Genomic DNA, 18,829 nt, shown 5'->3' with positions numbered 1-18,829 from the left:
AATAATATAAATAGTATAATAATAATATTATTATATTGATTATATTATTATTATTTTTATTTATTAGTATTATATAATATTTTTATAAATATATAAATAATAATAATATAAATATATAAATAAAGATTGATAATATAAATAATATAATAATAACATAACATAAGTAATAATATATGTTATTTAAAAACATTTTGGTAAATTTGTAAGCATTCTATTGGAATGTTAAACATTCCATCCATTTTGTGATAGAATCTTGAATTCCATGATTTAGAGAATTTGAGGGAAAGTTTACAATTTCAGTTCCATCAACTCTTTCAACCAAACATCGTAAAGTATGAAATTCAAATTCCAATTCCTGTGAAGCGAACCAAACGTGTATTTAAGGTGTATATTTGGCCTCTATAAAAAAACAACGTTAGTAATATTGGCTCTTGGCAGGATAGTTTTGGACTTCAAAAGCTTATTCCACTGGATTGCACAAGCCAGTTGATAACTTTGGAAAAACGTTTGTTTTGGGCTGTCCATCATGTTGATGGAGGGCAGAATGGGCGCTTTATGTAATAGGTCAAAGCAAGTAACTTTTGTATGGGTCAAAATGGGTCTGGTCAGGCTGGGTTGACCCGGAATACTTTTTGTTCAAATTTTTGAAAGGTTAAATTTTTAATTTACGAGCATGGTACCCGCGCAATGCGACGGCGTTAGCGGGGACGGCGGTTTTGTGTTGTCGGTGATGGTATTATTGGTGGTGGTGGCGGTGTCAAATGGTGTAGGATTGTAGGTTGATGTAAAGGTGATAGTGAAAATATTTTAGAAGATAAGGGTTGAAGTGTAAATTAATTTATTAAAAACATAAAATGTCCAATGACACTTTTGGTATTTCAAAGACAGAATTTTTTAAAAATAAAAATAGACTTTTGCTTTATTAAATAGTAAAGATAAAGATAAAGATATTTCAATAAATGATTAAATGGTATATGTTTTAGTTGTGTACAAAAGTTATGCCATTTGAATCATAATATAATTCATCTGAATAAAATTATTGACATATATCATAAAACAAGTTGGCTCATATTATGTATATGATTCTAGATTGCCTGCTCCAGTCATATATGTATCGAAAAGAAAACAAAACCTAAATTTTAACCCGATAGTAATATCCCTCACAAGTCGGTGGCCTCCTAACTTGAGCTACAAATGTATTGTGCGGAGCATGTTAAATTAATTGTTAAAGAATTACTTTTCGTTTTGAAATTCGATTTACCTTCAGAGACGGGAAGACTTCAAATTCAAATTCATTTGAATGAGAGGTTGCAATTTTGACTGAATATTTGTGAATGGATTAATCTGGCTTACAAAAATGTATAAAAATGTTAGACATATAGTGTATGAGGTTAACCCGACCCATTTTGATATTTAGTTAATAGAATGTAGAGTGAATGTTTTTTTAGTTGAATGTCAGATACAATGTGGTTCAAAAAGCTTTGGTCATGTGTTTCATTGGGATACAAGGAGAGAGTGATTAACTGAATGCATTAGAGTAATAAGTTGATATTATTTGGCAACACTTTTTTAGGATTGCGTTGTTGCACCTAAAACCCATGAATGCATTAGAGTAAGATTACTTAACCAATTTCAAAAGCTTATGTTAATCCGGATGTTGATTTTTGCAGGATGGTGAAGTGAATTAACGTGATAATGTATTATATTGAATTACCCTTCGTGTTTTAAACTATAATGTATTAATTTTAAACTTCGTGCTTTAATCCGGAAGTTGTTACATGTTAACTAAGTAATTTTAAAATTAGCAATAATGTTGATTTTGGTGTTTTCTTAGATGGTCATGTTGTGTGATATTCACATTACAAGTTATATGCTTCCAAGAAATATATGTTTTTGTTAGTGATTCAAGTCCATAGGGTTGATTGCTTCAATTCACAATATAAAGGAGATTTTAGGCAACTTTCGTTCCTCGTCTAAGGTACAATAAACATTGTCTTTTTTTGGTTTTACTTATCTACGTGCAATATATATCATATGGTTAGACTTTTCATACATTCTACTATATATATATGGTATAAATTTATGTATAATAATTTGAACTTTTAAAACGATTGAACGAGACAAACAAATTTTCCATAGAATCAATTAGAATTCACTCATGCGGTTTAAGCCTTATTTTTTTTTAAAGAAAGTATAAGTCTCTCAAAATTTATTATAGGTCTTTTTCCCCTACATTTATAATAGTAAGCATATACATATTTTCTCAAACAACCAAATATATTAATCGTTTTAATTTTAAAACCAACATAAGTCATTTGTTTTTATAACCATCTTCATCGCCTTAATCCATTCATATTTATAATGCCATTACCAAACTATTTTTATATCTTTTTTGGTCTTCTTTATATTATTATTATTATTATTATTGTTGTTGTTGTTGTTGTTGTTGTTGTTGTTGTTATTATTATTATTATTATTATTATTATTATTATGTAGAGATAATGATAAAGTATAGCATTGGCTATAAATCTTTATAACATTGGCTATTTGATGTAAAAAGGGGTCAAATGTAGTTATGATAAGATATAAATAAAACAACTTAATCTGAGACATACAACACTAACTTATAGAAGCCGCTTTTAATAATGATGATGGCTGAGATGGAGCTTGAAATGTATTGAGACCACAAAAACTTATTTTGCTGACGAATTGATGATGAAACCGTGTGAGATTTATAAGGTGTTTTGTAGATTACGAATAGTTTAGTTGTAACAAGTGATATAGTCCCCTTTGTTTGAATTTTTGTTTGGCTTCCGAAAATCTAAACGAACCAAATCATGTTAAGGCCTGTTAAAATATGATTTGATAGAATTAATTAAAATATATTAAGTAAAATAAGAATGTTTATAATTTGATGGACTTAATAAATAAAAGTAATGAAAATGGACATGAGTGAGACTGTTAACAACAATGGTAGTAAAATTAGTAACATTGTTGTAAACTATACACATAGCGCATTTTCTCTTCTCTAATCTCCCTAAAGAAAATAAAAGTAAAAGTAAGCGTTAAACGAAGAAGAAGGATTGTAAAGTTAAAACAAAGTCCATAGAAGGAATATAAAGCGAACTTGAAGGGTACAAATAGAAAACTGATGAAGACAGGGAGTGTTTATGTAAAACTTTGATATATTGATCCGTTTTGTTTGTGTTGATATATAGAGGGAAAATTAAATTAAATCAAATTAAACTCAAACATTCATAACGATAACGAAAATTCCTTGATCTCCAAGTTTCTGTATCCCTCTCTCTGTCTCATACAAATTTCTGTAAAAACTCAAAATCATGGAAAATGTGTATCAAGCCGCAAAAAAATGCACCCGAATGGCAAAGGATATTGCAGAGGATATCCGATTTTCGAACCCGTCGGAAATTCGCATTCAAATTGGGGAAGTGATGTCTGAGTATGAAAAGATTCTGGAGATCTTGGACGATGATGGTCAAGAACGAAAAAGTAGTACAAGAATCAAATGGGTTTCTTCTGAAAGTCAAAAAATGGTGGGTTCGCCGAGCGATGGTCGGCAAACTCATAGAGAAAAGGTGAAGAGGGTAGATGATGGCGGTGAAGAACAAAAACAGATTTAGAGATTCAAGTGGGTTTCTTCTGAAAGTGAGAAATTGGTGGGTGATGGTCGGAAAACTCATAGGGAAAAGGGGAGATGATGGTCATCAAGAACCAAAAAGAATCAAGTTTTATTCTTCAAAAAGTAACATTGGCAAGATCCAAGAAAATCAGAATTTGGTGGATTCAACAAGTGATAAAGAAAAGGGCAAGCAAGTAGACAATGGGCAAGGAAAGATGACATCATCAACATGGCATGTGGGATCTGCTAGCGATCTGGTAATTGATCAACGGGTTTACGGGCCCGGGGTAGAACCCCCTGATAATGACGGATACCGCTGGGAGTACGACAGTCGCTCCGAAACGAGGGCTATGCTAAGGTAATTAACTTACGCTCTTCTCATTAAGTAATTTTTGCCCATTTTGATGGCCTGTTTAATTATCAATCTAAGCATGCTTCTCTTTTGATTTTACGGTACTTAAAAACAAGTAGGTGTGATTATATGGGTTTGTTGATAGTAGTACTTATTTTGTTAAATTTCTCTAAGTTTTCAGAAGTAAGGGAGAATTTGTATCTTAATCTCTGGATTTGTTTATGGTGTCCTCAACTTAATTTGGATTATCTTTATTCAGTAGTTATTGAATGGTTCAGGGTGTTTACTAGATCAAGTGTAGTAATTAAAAAATTATCATATGTGTTAGTAGAAGTTATCTTCAATTTCAACTGTTTGCAGAGTGATCTACAGATGTGATGAGAAGTCCGGCAGCGGCTGTGCAGCAACAAAACACGTTGAAACGCAAAAGACATCCAACAAGAGCGCAGTTTTCAACACTGGGCAGCATACGTGCAGACCCCAAGCTGCAGTGTTCCAGCCCACCAGTTCGGAGGAGGATGTCGCAAAAACCTTGACGACCTTGCTTAAAGAAGGACTTTAGTACTCATCAGATGGTGTGCTGAATGTGGCCAGCCAGGTCAACATGTTGCTGTTGCCACCTACACAGTTTACTTTCTTTCATCAGATACTAGTATGCTAGCTAGGAAGGTACTTAAGTGCCACGCGTCAATATGATTACATGTACTCTTCTTTTCGACTGTTATTGTTGGGTTTTAACTCTCTCTGTTGCTTCTGCTACATCCTTGAGTTTGCTTTGAATATATGTTTTTGTGTTTTGAGCCTTTTGTTTTCTAGTCACTCGTTAACGAAACAATTAGAAATAATACTAAAATGCATGGCATAACACACGAATGCCGAACCAGTGTCAAAAGTTGCAGTAATACGCAAGAGATCAAGGTAATCAGAAGCATTACAGATATGATAACTTGTGGTGGTTAACATAATTACCAGTTAAGTACACTTTTCTGCCAATCATAATCTAAACACATTCCTGCTTAAACTATTTTGCCTGGGTATTTTGTTGCATTGTCAACAAACCTGGAACTATATTTGTATTCGCACATGAAGAAAACTCATGTGTAGCCCTGCAACTGAGATTACCACTGGATTGAATATGGGAAGTTCATACCTTTTTTCCTATCGAGTTCTGAAATTTGTATATGATAGGCAGAGCAATGATCAACTAATCTACCTGGTATGTCACAAAGTGAACAAATCACAGATGCAAAAACACCCAAAAATGCAAACCATATTGGATTGTGGTGTCTGTTTTCAATCGACGGTAACATGTATTTAGCTATTGCAGTTTGAAAGTGAGCTAAAGCAAGTCGTCTAGAGCTTTTACATCTACTCCTGGTCCTGAATCTGATTTTACTATTCCCCCCCCCCCCCCCCCTTTTCACTCGACAAAAAGAACATCTTTCAGGCCTTCCTCGAAACCAAGATCTGATGCTTGTGTTAGACTGTCTAGAAAATTTCCCCAGGCCTTCCTGCCCTGCAGTGTTACACTCTGAATGATCAACGGCCCATTTACAAATACTTAGCCCTCCCAATACCTTTTATTCACATACACACAAGTTGTCATATCTGTAATGCTATCCACTTCAATAATAGTGTGAATTCTATGCAATTAACTTAAAAGGATTGAAAATATAAGGTAGCTGATCACTAGATGCGACTAGTATACATAGTAGCGTATTATTATCAATAAGCTCAAGTTGGACTTGATCACATATAGTTGCAGACTGGTTTTGGTGTCACAATCTGCAACTTATTTAGACACCATCCGACAAATAAGTCTCAACAACGAATAACAATTCACTCGCGCAGTGTTGTGGGATCCATGAAAACTAAAGTCAGGACATTTCCTTCCTTCTGGTTGAAGACTTTGCTAGTACCTGGAACACTCTCATCCCAAAAAAAGTTAAAAACTTTTTTATAAGGGTTGACATGGGATTGTATTCTTAATGGGTTACACTTCCTTCACTCACCCGTGACGATTCAAACTACGCTCAAAGACAATACGTGGCTAAAGTCCTTTGCCAGTGCTTGGGAATATTAATTCTCGATGAAGGCCATAACCCGAGAAGCACTATATAGGTGGAAGTGCTCGAGACCTTCCTGCCTGCAGTGTTACACTCTGAACAATGATGAAATCCAGCACCGTTCAACAAGAGACATTTAATTTTCACCTAAACTTCAGGATAAACGGCCCATTTACAAAGGTTTTTCCTTTAGAACTCGAACTTTTAATCACACACTTGGGTCTATACATCCATGGTTGATACAAACAACTGAATGTGCAAATCAGTACTTCAAAGTGGAAGAACTACGGGCCCTTGCAATTCTTAAGTATGACATCAAACTCGTCTCAAAAGTCTGATTTATATGAGCTTAGTCCCACGTTGCCTTCTCAGTAAAGAAAAAGTCCTTATCTTTTTTCACAACTTTGCTCCAATTAATCAATCTGTTTTTAGAAACATTTGAACAGTTCTTTGGGTGGAAAAAGGCGTAGAAGTTCTAGTTTTACAAGGAGACCCTGAGTTATTTGAGAGAGAATGTGTAATGGATAAGTTTGAAGAACTTGGTTGAAGACCTGTGTCATTAGCAAGCGCCGAAGATTGAAGATCAGTTTTTGAGGGATATAGTGGAGGAGGACCGGGCTTCATTGTTTCATGCAATTTTGAAGAACGAGAAAGAATAAATTACGGTGGTTAATTAGAGATAGAGAGTAGATTACCCGTTTCATGTTAATTTCCTTTGATCTGTTCTCTGGTAATTTAACATTTGTCTGTTCTTATGGTCGAGCAAGTACTCCTTCCGTCCAAATATGGCTTCATAAGTCTGTTAGGTATGGTCGGGCTCCCTCCTTCCCAACATGGTTTCATATGTCTAGTTAGTATGGTCAAGTAAGTATGCCCTGAGTCCCAAAAATGTCGAGTTGTATGCGGTTCTGTGTGTAGTTTATGTATGATTTCCTTCAAGCATTTAGCCTATTGGTATTAGCTATACTCATCTTCTGAATGGTAATAAAAGATGGTTGCTTTGAAAATTTTCATGTTTTGAGCTTTTTGTTTTATATTAACTCATTAATGAACCAAACTAGGGAAAGTTTCATATATGACATTGATAAACTCATAGTATCATATATGTCTAACTAAATTTCTAAATATCAAAAATGCCATTGTGAAACTTAAAAATATATCAAAATTATCCAAATGATTAAATTTATTCTAAATAAACAATTATAATCCTTTAAAACTCCAAATAATATTTTTAAGTTACAATTATACCCTTTTTGTTCAATCCCTAATTAGATAACATCATCAGGGTCTGTGTTGGCATTGGTTGCGTCTAACTCTATTCAGTCCTCATATAATTAAAAAATGTCAATGCAATGTTTCAGTTTTGTATACATTCGAAAGGCTAAAACCTCCTGTGGCGAAACTAATGTCACACATTGAAGGCTCGAAGCTTAATTTTAGGCTTTTTATTTCAAAAAGACTAAAAGGTATTGTTAGTTATAAACTGGAGCTGAGCTTCGAGTATCAAAAAGGTTTTAATATTTGATTCATTCGATATATAAAGGCCGAAGTTTATGAGGCATATATAGTGGATAACTGGATATAATTGTAAATTAAATGTTGTTTATATTTTAAAAGGATTTAATTATTTTATTATGATGATTAAATTTAACCATTCGGGTGTTTTTAATATATTTTAAGTTCAATAATAACATTTTCGATATTTAAATATTTAGTTGGACATATATGATATAAAGAAGTTCATTAGTGACATATATGAAATTCACCACCTAAACTAAAAATTAACATTGAATATTTCTTGCTGTTAAAAAAAAAACTTTATTTCTTGTTTTGAGCTTTTTGTTGTATATTTACTCATTAATGACCCAAACGAATAACGTACAATTAAAAGTTTTCTTTTTCTCTTTTGTCATCTTTCTATAACTGATGATACGTATAATCAAGAGTTACATGAAACTTAACAAACTATCGTAAATATCTAGTTAAAATGAAAAAGAGGAGCTGACTTTTACAAGGAAGATAATTATTCATTCACGAATATAATATAAAAAGACAATATTACCCTTATTATAACCTTGCTAACACCTCCTCGTCACAGGGAACTAACTCCATTTCTCTCATCTAATTAAGGGTGGCGCTTATAATAGTCCTTGAGATCCGTCCTTAAGGTTGGAAGACGTTGGACATTATAGACAGTGGGTGTCTTTGATGAGAGTCTTCAAGCAAGAGTCTTTCTGGAGAATATGGAAGACGCTGGAAAGATGGGGTCGCAACTTTTTTTAATTTTATATATGTGTGGGGTATATATATATGTGCATTTGTGTGTGTGAGAGATAAATTATAAATTAACTGATGATGTTGAAAAAAGTTCCAAGAAACTTTTCTTTATAGACAAGGAGAGTCAGAGTAGAGTCCTAGGTGATGTGATGCTGAGTTGGCAGACAGAAAGCTCCAAGAAGCTCCCCCTTATAAGCACCGACCTAAAGCAAGTATTGAAGTAGCTACAAAGCCAAATTTACACAATCAGACATTCACACCCATATAATGATAGAACCCAAATTCACAACAAAATAATCTGGTAGCCTCACTACCAGAGATTGATGAGGACCATTTGTCGTTGCCTTAATATCTTCAGGGATTTGTCGGTAACTCTGTGAAGAAAGAACCTCATCAAATGTAGTGACTGAAAAGTCTCACTTAAATTACTAGAGATCTCAAACACATTGTCGGAAATCTCGCCGAGAATATAACTTTCATCAATATTGTTAATCCTTTAAATAATTGCCGATCTTGTATATATTATTTCGAGGCTTAGTTTTCCTGGGTTGTTCTTCGATTTTGTTAAATGCATATTGGTGGTTTCATATAGCACTTCCTTCATGAGTTCTTCATCGATCTTGCAGGCGACGGAGCTGCTTGATTTCGATGACAATGGTCGCACTACCGGCTCATATATATACTTGGGTTAGGCAGGTGGTTTAGGCCCCAAATGTAAAAAAACCTCGAATTTTAATCTAGCGTTGAGCTCTATTTTACATGGATCTTTTTTTTCTTTTTTATACTTGGTATTTTTAAGACAAGGAAGTATTCAGTAGGAAATTACAAATATGTGTACGTGTAGTTGATTAAGAAACAATAGCTTCGAGTCTCCAACCATTTGTCAAATGATGTAACATTCGTGACTTTTGACCTTAATTGACTTGTAAATAAACGTGGTAAAATGTGAATGATTTCGTGAATTTATATGAATTATGGAACGTTTTGATGTGTTTTAACATAACGTTGAGTTAAATGGGGCAACGGGTTCGTTTAAGCGTTTGAGTGGTTAACATATAGCTATTGGTCGAAGTTAGCGGAGCGGGAGCCACTTTGGACCTCTTTAGGCCGGCCCCCAACTCCCTCCCCCTTCCTTTCTTTTTTCATTTCTTTCTTTCTTTTTCTCTCCAAAGGAAAACACCAAAACACCTCCTTCTTCTCTCTAAATTCTTGGATTACCTATTGTTGTTTGGGCTAAATTAGTGATAAATACTTCATCATCATCATCAACTAAACATCATATCAAAGGATCAAATCTCCAAGTGCAAAGATCCTCCATTTTGGGTCAAATTCGGATTTAAGGGCTTTTGGAAGTTTTGGTAAGTAAAAACTATCTCATAATAACCATTTTATGTTTTTGAACATGTTTCCTAGTCGGATATTACGAGTTCTTGGTCGAATTCGGGTCAAAAACGGGTTTGAGCCAAATTAGGGTTTCAAAGTTGGAAATTAGGTCAAAACCGATTTGGACGTGAAAATGATATTATGGGTCGTGGTTATGAAGTGGGTTATGTTTGTTTAAGTGTAATTATGTCCCAAAACGAGTCTTAAAGTTTCTCCTAGTCGATTTTGAGTGCAAATTGATGTTTTGGGTTGAAAAAGGGGGTTTATGCCCGTCAGACTTAGCACGGCCTCTGAGTGGCTGAGCACGGCCTCTGAGAGGCTTAGCACGGCCTTTGCCCTGTGCAACAGCCGTGCTCCACTGATCTACCGACTACTTTTTCACATTCCGCTTCGTTTCATATTCAATCGACTTGTAACTTCAAGGAGAGTCTTATAACACCATTCTAAGGTCAACAATATTGTTTAAACTCAAATCTAAACACTTTGATTTTCATATCGATTATTGGTGCTAATTCGTTGAAACGTATTTGACCAAAACTCTTCCTTTGTATCCAAACATTCTAGAATCACTTCTAGTGTACCTTCGGGGATTGTGGCATCGTATAACTAGTTAGAACTTGTCATTTGGGATACCTTGTGATGCTATGATGTTGATGTAATAGGTTTGTGATCGTTGTGCTCACCGCTCACTCGCTTAATCTCTTTCTAGCGACTTCTAGAGGTCAAGGTGAGTTTCGTAAACCCTCCTTACTCAATTGAGATTCGGGCTGAAAAGTGTGCGTGCTTGTTATTGTTGTTTACTCGATTGATTGATTGTTTGATTAACGAACGGACTTGTTGCTCGGTTAATTATGCTTCCGTTTATGAATACTTGTTGTGGTTTGGGTAGTTGTACATACATGGAAGACGGTTATACTTTCAATGAATAGGAGATGTGGTGGGAAGGCTGCGGGTGACCCTATATATAAGCATCAATGATTCCTTGAAATTAGAATCGTAAGAAGTGTATGTGCATTGTGTTGTTGATTGCTGGAAAACGTTTTGATAAGGATCGGGACATAGGATCTTGCATGATAACTTTTCCCCCCTTAACGTATTATAGATTTGTATTTGTATACATGTGATTGAGATAACGTGATTCCGCCATGTTGATGGCATAACGATTAAGTCCATCTTGATGGCATAACGATAAGTCCACGATTGGTGGCATAACATTGTTGTAAATGATATTGTTTAACGTGTATATTGTATATGAATGCTTAGTTGTAACGAATTGTGATATTACGCATTTGAAATATATGTAAGTCGTGCCGTGATATTACGCATTTAAAATATACGTAAGTCGTGCCTGTAACGTATTTTACGCATTTTTTATCATGTAAGTCGTGCCGGTTTATCGCGCATTATTCAATAAGTAAGTCGCGTCGTTATTGGACGTTATATTATATATATGTATGGGCGTGGACGTGGACGGTGGATTGACGAATCCACACCCGGTATGATCATTGCCACATTATAACAATATTTTGTTAAAACGTATATTTTTATATTACGTAAAACGTGGACGTGGACGTGAACGGTGGATTGACGAATCCACACCCGGCATGATCATAACCGTGGATACGGGTTATTTAATCCGCGTATTGGACGATATTATATATGGACGATTATTGGACGTTGACTTGTATTGACTTGTATTGATTTGTGATAACGTGAAATCCTTTTAGGGTTTCCTTGGATCGTGATTAGGTATTCTAATCCTTGTATATCGTTAACGGTTGTATCCCGACACACTTATTTCCTGTTACTTGTCCCTACGAACTCACCAATTTTATGTTGACGCGTGTTAGTACACTTTTCAGGTGACAGGTTAGCTCAAAGATGTATTGGATGATTGATTGCCTGATTTTGCTAGAATTGGATTTGGACTTGGACTTCTTGGATCCGTGATTCATTATTCCTGATTAGGGTTTATGCTTAGATGTGGTCCGGTTGCTTGCATTATTAAATGGTTCGTATGGATTTACTTGGTCCTTTTATGCATTTAGTTTACTCTACATAATTTCCATGTCGTGCTGTGCTTTTCTTGTGACACCCCATGATTCCGCCTTGTTGGGGTGTTACAAATGAATTCTTCAATGAGATATTATTGTCTCATCTTTATTCTATGGTTTCTTTTAGTTTATCTTAAACACATTATCTTTCAACTCTATGTATTGATTTGATTTTGATTAATAGTAATGATTTATCTCACGTAACTTATTTATGTGTTTATTCTGTTTACTACATCGCCGTCTCATTATTTGGTTTTGAACTTTGAAGTTGTATCTTATGTCCGAATAAAAGAGGAGAATTTTGTTAGAGATTTTAAAAGGAAGGTCGTTGGTGTATCTTAAACACACGTTGAGCCGACTCTGAATGGCGGAATTCATGAAGATGGGTTGGTGTATTTCGATGAATGGCGTTGATTATTTATTTATTTTTTCTTTCTTTGGCTTTAATTTAACTTAGATTGGGAGGGTGAAAGTAAGAGTTCATCATCATCTTATTGAAAAAACTCGAGATGTATATTCTTTTTCAAAGGACATTTATAGGTTCATAAAATGAGGGCAAAATTGACTTTTTGTTTACGTTTCCGTGAATGAATGGACACATTCAGTGTAAAAACTCGAACTCTAGCTAAGGTTTATACCTACCACATATGGCTAAAGACTCGAATCGAGCGTGTAAAAATTAAATGCCTGAGCCAGTTTTTACACTGTAGCATGTTATAAATTTCAGAGTAAATTACACTTTTCGTCATTGAAGTTGGCACGTTATTCACTTTTGATCCCTAAACTTTAAAAATTACAATTTTGATCTTAAAGTTGGCCAATTTTTTCAACAATCGTCCTTTGGCCATACGGCGTTAAAAAATGGCCGTTAACGTACGCACGTGTGGGCACTAATGTCATTTCACCTTACACCGAGGGACAAAAAGTGAAAAAATAGATATTTGAGCGACGAAAAATGAAAATTATACAAATAAATTTATTATTTCATTCTTTCTTTTCCGTCATCTTCTCCGATCATCTTTTCCGATGGAATTTTTCGACTAGACATTTATTTCCCCTTTACTTCTAAGCCTCTCCAATCAACATCACCTAATAACCACCACCAAAAGCCGCCACCACTAGCAACTGCCGTCTGTAATCACCACCATCCACCGCCATCTGTAACCACCACGAGCCACCTCTGCCTACCCCCACCCACGGCCACCAACCACCGCCACTACAATCATCTTTGGCCACCGTCGCCTACAATCACCACCAACCACCGCTGCCTAAAGTTACCACCAAACACCGCTGTCTACAGTCACCTCCAACCACCGGCGTCCACAGTTACCAACAACCAACCGCCGTCTCCTAGAATCTCCACCAACCAACCGCCGTCACCTAGAATCACCACCATCCACCGTCCCCCTTTCAATTAAAATCAAAATTTAGAAAAGAAAAAAAAATGACTGACATGTCTGAATTATAATTTGGTTGATTGGTTGTGTTTTGAATGTCATGAATTTTAGTAAATAATTTTGTTTGTAGTTTAGATTTGGATTCAACGTCGAGTTTTTATTAAGTAACATCGGAAAATAAATGTCTAGTCGGAAAGTTCCATCGGTAAAAATGATCGGGAAAAGAAATAATGGAAGGATAAATTTATTTGTATGATTTTCATTTTTCGTCCCTCAAGTAGCTATTTTTTCACTTTCCGTCCCTCGGTGTAAGGTGAAATGACATTAGTGCCCTCACGTGTCTAGGACGTGCGTACGTTAACGATAATTTTTTAACGCCATATGGCCAAAGGACGATTATTGGAAAAAAAATGGCCAACTTTAAAGTCAAAATTGCAATTTTTAATATTTAGAGATCAAAAGTGAAAAACGTGTCAACTTTAGGGACAAAAAGTGTAATTTACTCTAAATTTTAGACAATCCCTAATATTTATACCTACCACGTACCGTTGACAGCTAATTATTTGAGAAGGAACATGCATATGGACATATGGTACTACATTGGTACGTCGGGCTGCCATCGAGCGAGCTTTTTTCATGCAACTTGAGCTCGACTATTCTCGAGCTCGATGCCTATATTCAGGCTCGATATAGTTATAGAGTCAGGCTCAATCTTTACATAATTCAGCTTGAATACTTATCGAATTTTTTAAACTTTTAATATATTATGTATATATTTATATATGTAATTGTTAAATAGTAAAGTTCGAATTCTATGAGGGCTATTAGTGTATTTCAAGCTTTTCAAGTTGAGTTTTGAGTCGAGCTCGAGCTATGTTTATATATACAAGCCAAGATCGAGCCTTTTTCGAGCTTTTTGAGTCGAGCTCAAGCCATATTGTAGGTATAATGAGTCGATCTCGAGCCTACACGCTTAAAGCTCGATGAGCTATCGAGCCGAGCTCTAGCCATGTTGAGCTCGAGCTCGGCTTGGGTCAATAACATCCCTATTGGTACGGTTGTATAAGCGGTTAGAAATCTATAACTATAGTAATACTATATTATATTTGAATCGACGCAACTCAATTTAGTGGAAAAATAGGGATTTACCAATTCTTTTCATAATAAGAATGACAAATTTAAGATTTTATTCATTAAATCAAAATCTATTTTTCATGTATCTTTTTATATCTTTGCATAATTTGAAATTTACCAATTCTTTTTATAGTTTTTGTATTATATAGTTTTTATTTAATTGTAAAAAAAATGTGGATATGCCACTTAGAGTTTTATCCTATATGACAATGTTTAAGGCTAGTTTTAGATTAATAGAAGACTTCAGAAGTTTAGGATTCTTACTGTTTAGATATATATAGAAATTAAAAAAAAACTTAGATTCATCTATAATATAATTAAAAGAGGAGCTTAGGGTACATTTGACACCTCTAATTCTCCTTTGTGAGTCTAATACTTCATCCTAATTAATCCTCTATTTTTTTATATTTTTTAAAAATTTTCTAGGTCAACCTATATTTTATTAAAAAATAAAAAACAAATCTTTTTATGCTTAAAACTCTCAAAAATATTATATATATATATATATACAACCTAATAAATAAACCCTCGCGAATTCTCACAAAAAAAAAAAGTTTGACTACCTCACGAATTTCAATAAAAATAAGTTCGACTTACCCAACAAACATAAAGGGTTATATATATATATTTTTTGCTCATGTTATTCATTATTATTTGACATTGAATTCTTATGTTATTATTATTATTCATCTCTTTTAATTAAGTTCTAGGATAAAATACTCCTCACGAATTCTCAAAAAAAAAATTCGGCTACCTCACGAATTTCCAACAAAAAATAAGTTCGACTTACCCAACAACAAAAAAAATATATATATATATACCTAGTTTCCTTATTTTAAGAACCATTTATTTTGTAAGATTTATGAGAACTCTTAAATAATATATTTGTTCACATGTTTTTTTGGTCATTCACATGTGAAATGACATAAAAAAGTATGTTGTATAAGAAACTTTTTAAAAAAACTTTCAAAATAGCCTTTTGTGAACTTGTGAATGAATATGCTCACGTTTTCGTTCACATGTTAACAAATGAGTATATGTAAGGCTTTGAAAAAAACTTTCTTCTATAACATGTATTTTTATAACGTTTTACATGTGAATGAATAAAAAAAACATGTGATTCAATACATAATTCAAGAGTTCTCAAGGTTCTTACAAAAAAATGAGTTCTCAAAATAAGGCCCCCCTACATATATATATATATATATATATTTACTACATATATATATATATATTGTGTTTAATCATTATTATTTGACATTGAATTCTAATGTTATTATTATTATTCATCTCTTTTAATTTAATTTGTTTTCCATTATAGGGGTAAGAATTTGTATTTCGTTAGAACTTAAGGAAATCGAAAGATCAAACTGCTTTTCTTCACCTCCTTCATCATCTAACATCTTTTCTTCTTTCTTTCTTCAAACTGCAATTTATTTATTGGGATAATGGCACCGGAGTATAACCAACTATGACCAAAAGGTTATGTAATGTAACCAGCTACTCAACTAGCTATGTAGTGTAACTACTTTTGTTTTTTGGGTTATGTCATGTAACCAACTATTACTAAAAGGTTATGTAATGTAACCAACTACTTAACTAGCTATGTAGTGTAACCACCTTTATTGTTTTGGTTATGTCATGTAAATTGGTTTTTTTACATGATCAACTAGCTATGTAATGTAACCACCTTTAAGTGTCGTCCTTCGAAAGAACCCCGGTTGCCGAACCGAGGCCATCACCACGTCTTGACCGACTCATATTGCGAGATTAACGGCCATAATCACAACACTCTCGACTGCGTCATCGTACTTATCCGAACTGGAACTAGTTGTAGACTCATTTTGGCTAGCAGGAGCAACCGATGATGTGGAAGACATAATTTGATTTCAAAGAAAACTGAGATTTTTTAGAGAAAATGGGTATAAAATGGTTTAGTTTGTGTAAAAATGAAATGGTTACACAAAATGGGTGTAAAGGTAATATATAGTAATATATATTTACTAAAACGCAGTCGAGAGTGTTGCGATTATGGCCGTTATTCCCGTTAATCTCGCAATGCGAATCGGGCAACACATGGTGATGACCCCGGTTCGACAACCAGGGTTCTTTCGACGGACGACACTTAAAGGTGGTTACACTACATAGCTAGTTGATCAGTAAAAAACCATTTTACATGACATAATAACCCTATAAACAAAGATGATTACACTACATAGCTAGTTGCGTAGTTGGTTACATTACATAACCTTTTGGTAATAGTTGGTTACATAACATAACCCAAAAATAAAGGTGGTTACACTACATAACTAGTTGAGTAGTTAGTTACATTACATAACCTTTTGGTCATGATTGGTTAGACTTCGGTGTCATTATCCTTTTTTTTATTTAACTAATTATTACAAAAAAAAAAGGTTAACTGGATACCATACTAATATGGAGTTAATATTCATATATTTCGTTCTTTAATTTGTACATTAACTATTTGAATTTTATTTAGTTTTTATTTAACATACTTTAAAGTTTTTTTAAAAATTTTGATTTATATATTTTGAGACCATCCGTCTGATAGACAGGTTTAAACACCAGTATCTCATACACATTGATATTAAGCGTTTACAGTCGGGCTTAATTGGGCCAAAGGGAAACGTAATCTTAAATGGAGGATGAGTGTATAGCTATTCTCAAACTATTATTACGAGCATTATTATTATTATTATTAATGCTATAAACACCAAACCACTGAGCTTCTCTATATCATCAATCCTTGCGTGGCCGCCTCCTTCACATACAAGCAATTATTGTTAGGTTAATTTCAATTATATTTTTATCAAGCTGGTTTACGTATATCTGATTCGTTCATATATATATATGTTAACGATTCTTATAAATCAGTTAATTCTAATGTTGATCTTTTTTTATATGGATTTGGCTCCTAATTGATTCTATTATTATAACGTGCATACAGGAACCTTTCCAGAATTTGTTATTGAATTAAGATCGACGTTAATTAACAATTAAGTATGAGTACTTGTTCAACAATTATGAAGCGTGTAAGAAAAAAGCCTCTATTATCAGCAGCTAATAGTAATATTAATATCCCCGAGGATGTGTTATTAAGCAACATATGCATTCGATTACCAGCAAAACAGCTTGCTCAAATGAGATCCCTCTCTAAAACCTGGAATGCCCTCTTGTCCCATCCTTCCTTTATCCAATCTCATCTCGACCGTTCAATCAATACCAACGAAGACGAAATTCTTGTGTTCTTTTACAATGTAGATTTTTCACACAGGGAACCGTGTACCGCCCACCCCTCAGGATCTCCTAGTGAAGACCTCACTAATCTAATCAAACCCTTACCTGGATACAACAGTATTATTGGTTCCGTTAATGGCTTGATATGCTACCTTAAGTATTACTCATACTACCATATTCATTCCCTTCGCATCTGGAACCCTTCTCTCTCAGCCACAACGGCTCTCCCACCCTATATTGATATTGGTGTATACGACCCCGTACCCTCCTTTCGGTTTGGATTTGATCCCAAAACTAGTGATTATAAAGTTGTTAAGATAGCAACCAGGTTTGATAGTCTGAACTTTATGACTGAAGAATTTCTTCCCGTAGAGGTGTATAGTATGCGAAAGGATTCTTGGGAATTCATCACCGAAAGGTTTCCATCCCATATTAAACGTATTCAAGACCTCGATAAAGTTCACGTGGATGGATACGATGGCCATGTTCATTGGCTTTGTTATGTTGATACGAAGCACATGCTTCATACAATAATAGCATTTGATTTAAATCTTGAAATTTTTAGTGAGATATTGCTTCCAGACTGTATACGAAGCAATTGCGGAAGGAGAAAAGCTTTGGGATTATTGTCCCGAAATCTTTGTGTGATATCTTGCAACTACTATGATGGTTATGATTGTGAGGTGTGGGTGATGGATAAGTATAAGGTGGCTAGCTCATGGATAAAACTACATGTGTTATCCGGGTATAGTGGTGATATTATTCCGATTGGATTCACTTTGAACGGGAAGTTCCTTTTCGGACATGATCGCACTCTAGCTCTGTATGATCCAAATGCAGCCGCATCTAAACTGTTTAAGGCTATGAAACCAGTTCACTCATCAACCAGAGTTGCTCAGTATATTGACAGTCTGGTTTGGCCGGTCAACGTGAAGCATAAATTGTGATAGCATCTCTTGAATGCAGTGAAGCAATACATAATTGGATTTGAATGATCAAAAGATTAGAAGCTCTAAAAGAGACATCATGCATGTGATTTGCTCGATCAGTCTACTTTATTTGTTCATATGAGGCATTTACTTGAAATTTTCGACTTAATTTTTCTTTCTGTAAATTTTGCTGAATCGCTATAAAGCTTACCCATGGTTTCACATTTGCTCACGCTGGTTTATCTTCCTTTCTAATTTCATCGATAGTTTTCTTTTTTTCTTTGCATTTTCAGTAAGAATATATTAAACGCTAGCTGTCTTGACTTATATTCTGGTATC

The 18,829-nt window shown here is 34.3% G+C and overlaps 1 protein-coding gene across 1 annotated transcript; it reads left to right on the top strand.

The window, feature by feature from the left end:
• The first annotated feature begins 17,347 nt into the window (after positions 1 to 17,347).
• Positions 17,348 to 18,508, top strand: LOC122588941 (F-box/kelch-repeat protein At3g06240-like). Its single transcript, XM_043761164.1, has one exon. The coding sequence runs from the start codon at positions 17,348 to 17,350 to the stop codon at positions 18,506 to 18,508; it is 1,161 nt and encodes a 386-aa protein (XP_043617099.1).
• Positions 18,509 to 18,829: the final 321 nt, after the last annotated feature.

This window comes from Erigeron canadensis, chromosome 1 (assembly GCF_010389155.1).
Source record: "Erigeron canadensis isolate Cc75 chromosome 1, C_canadensis_v1, whole genome shotgun sequence".
Classification (NCBI taxonomy): Eukaryota; Viridiplantae; Streptophyta; class Magnoliopsida; order Asterales; family Asteraceae; genus Erigeron; species Erigeron canadensis.
The sequence above is the reverse complement of the archived record's forward strand: the minus strand, read 5'-3'. Positions and strand labels throughout refer to the sequence as shown.

What these genes read in the sequence shown, in the direction of transcription:
- LOC122588941 (XM_043761164.1), top strand. Translation starts at nt 17,348, where the DNA reads ATGAAGCGTGTAAGAAAAAAGCCTCTATTATCAGCAGCTAATAGTAAT.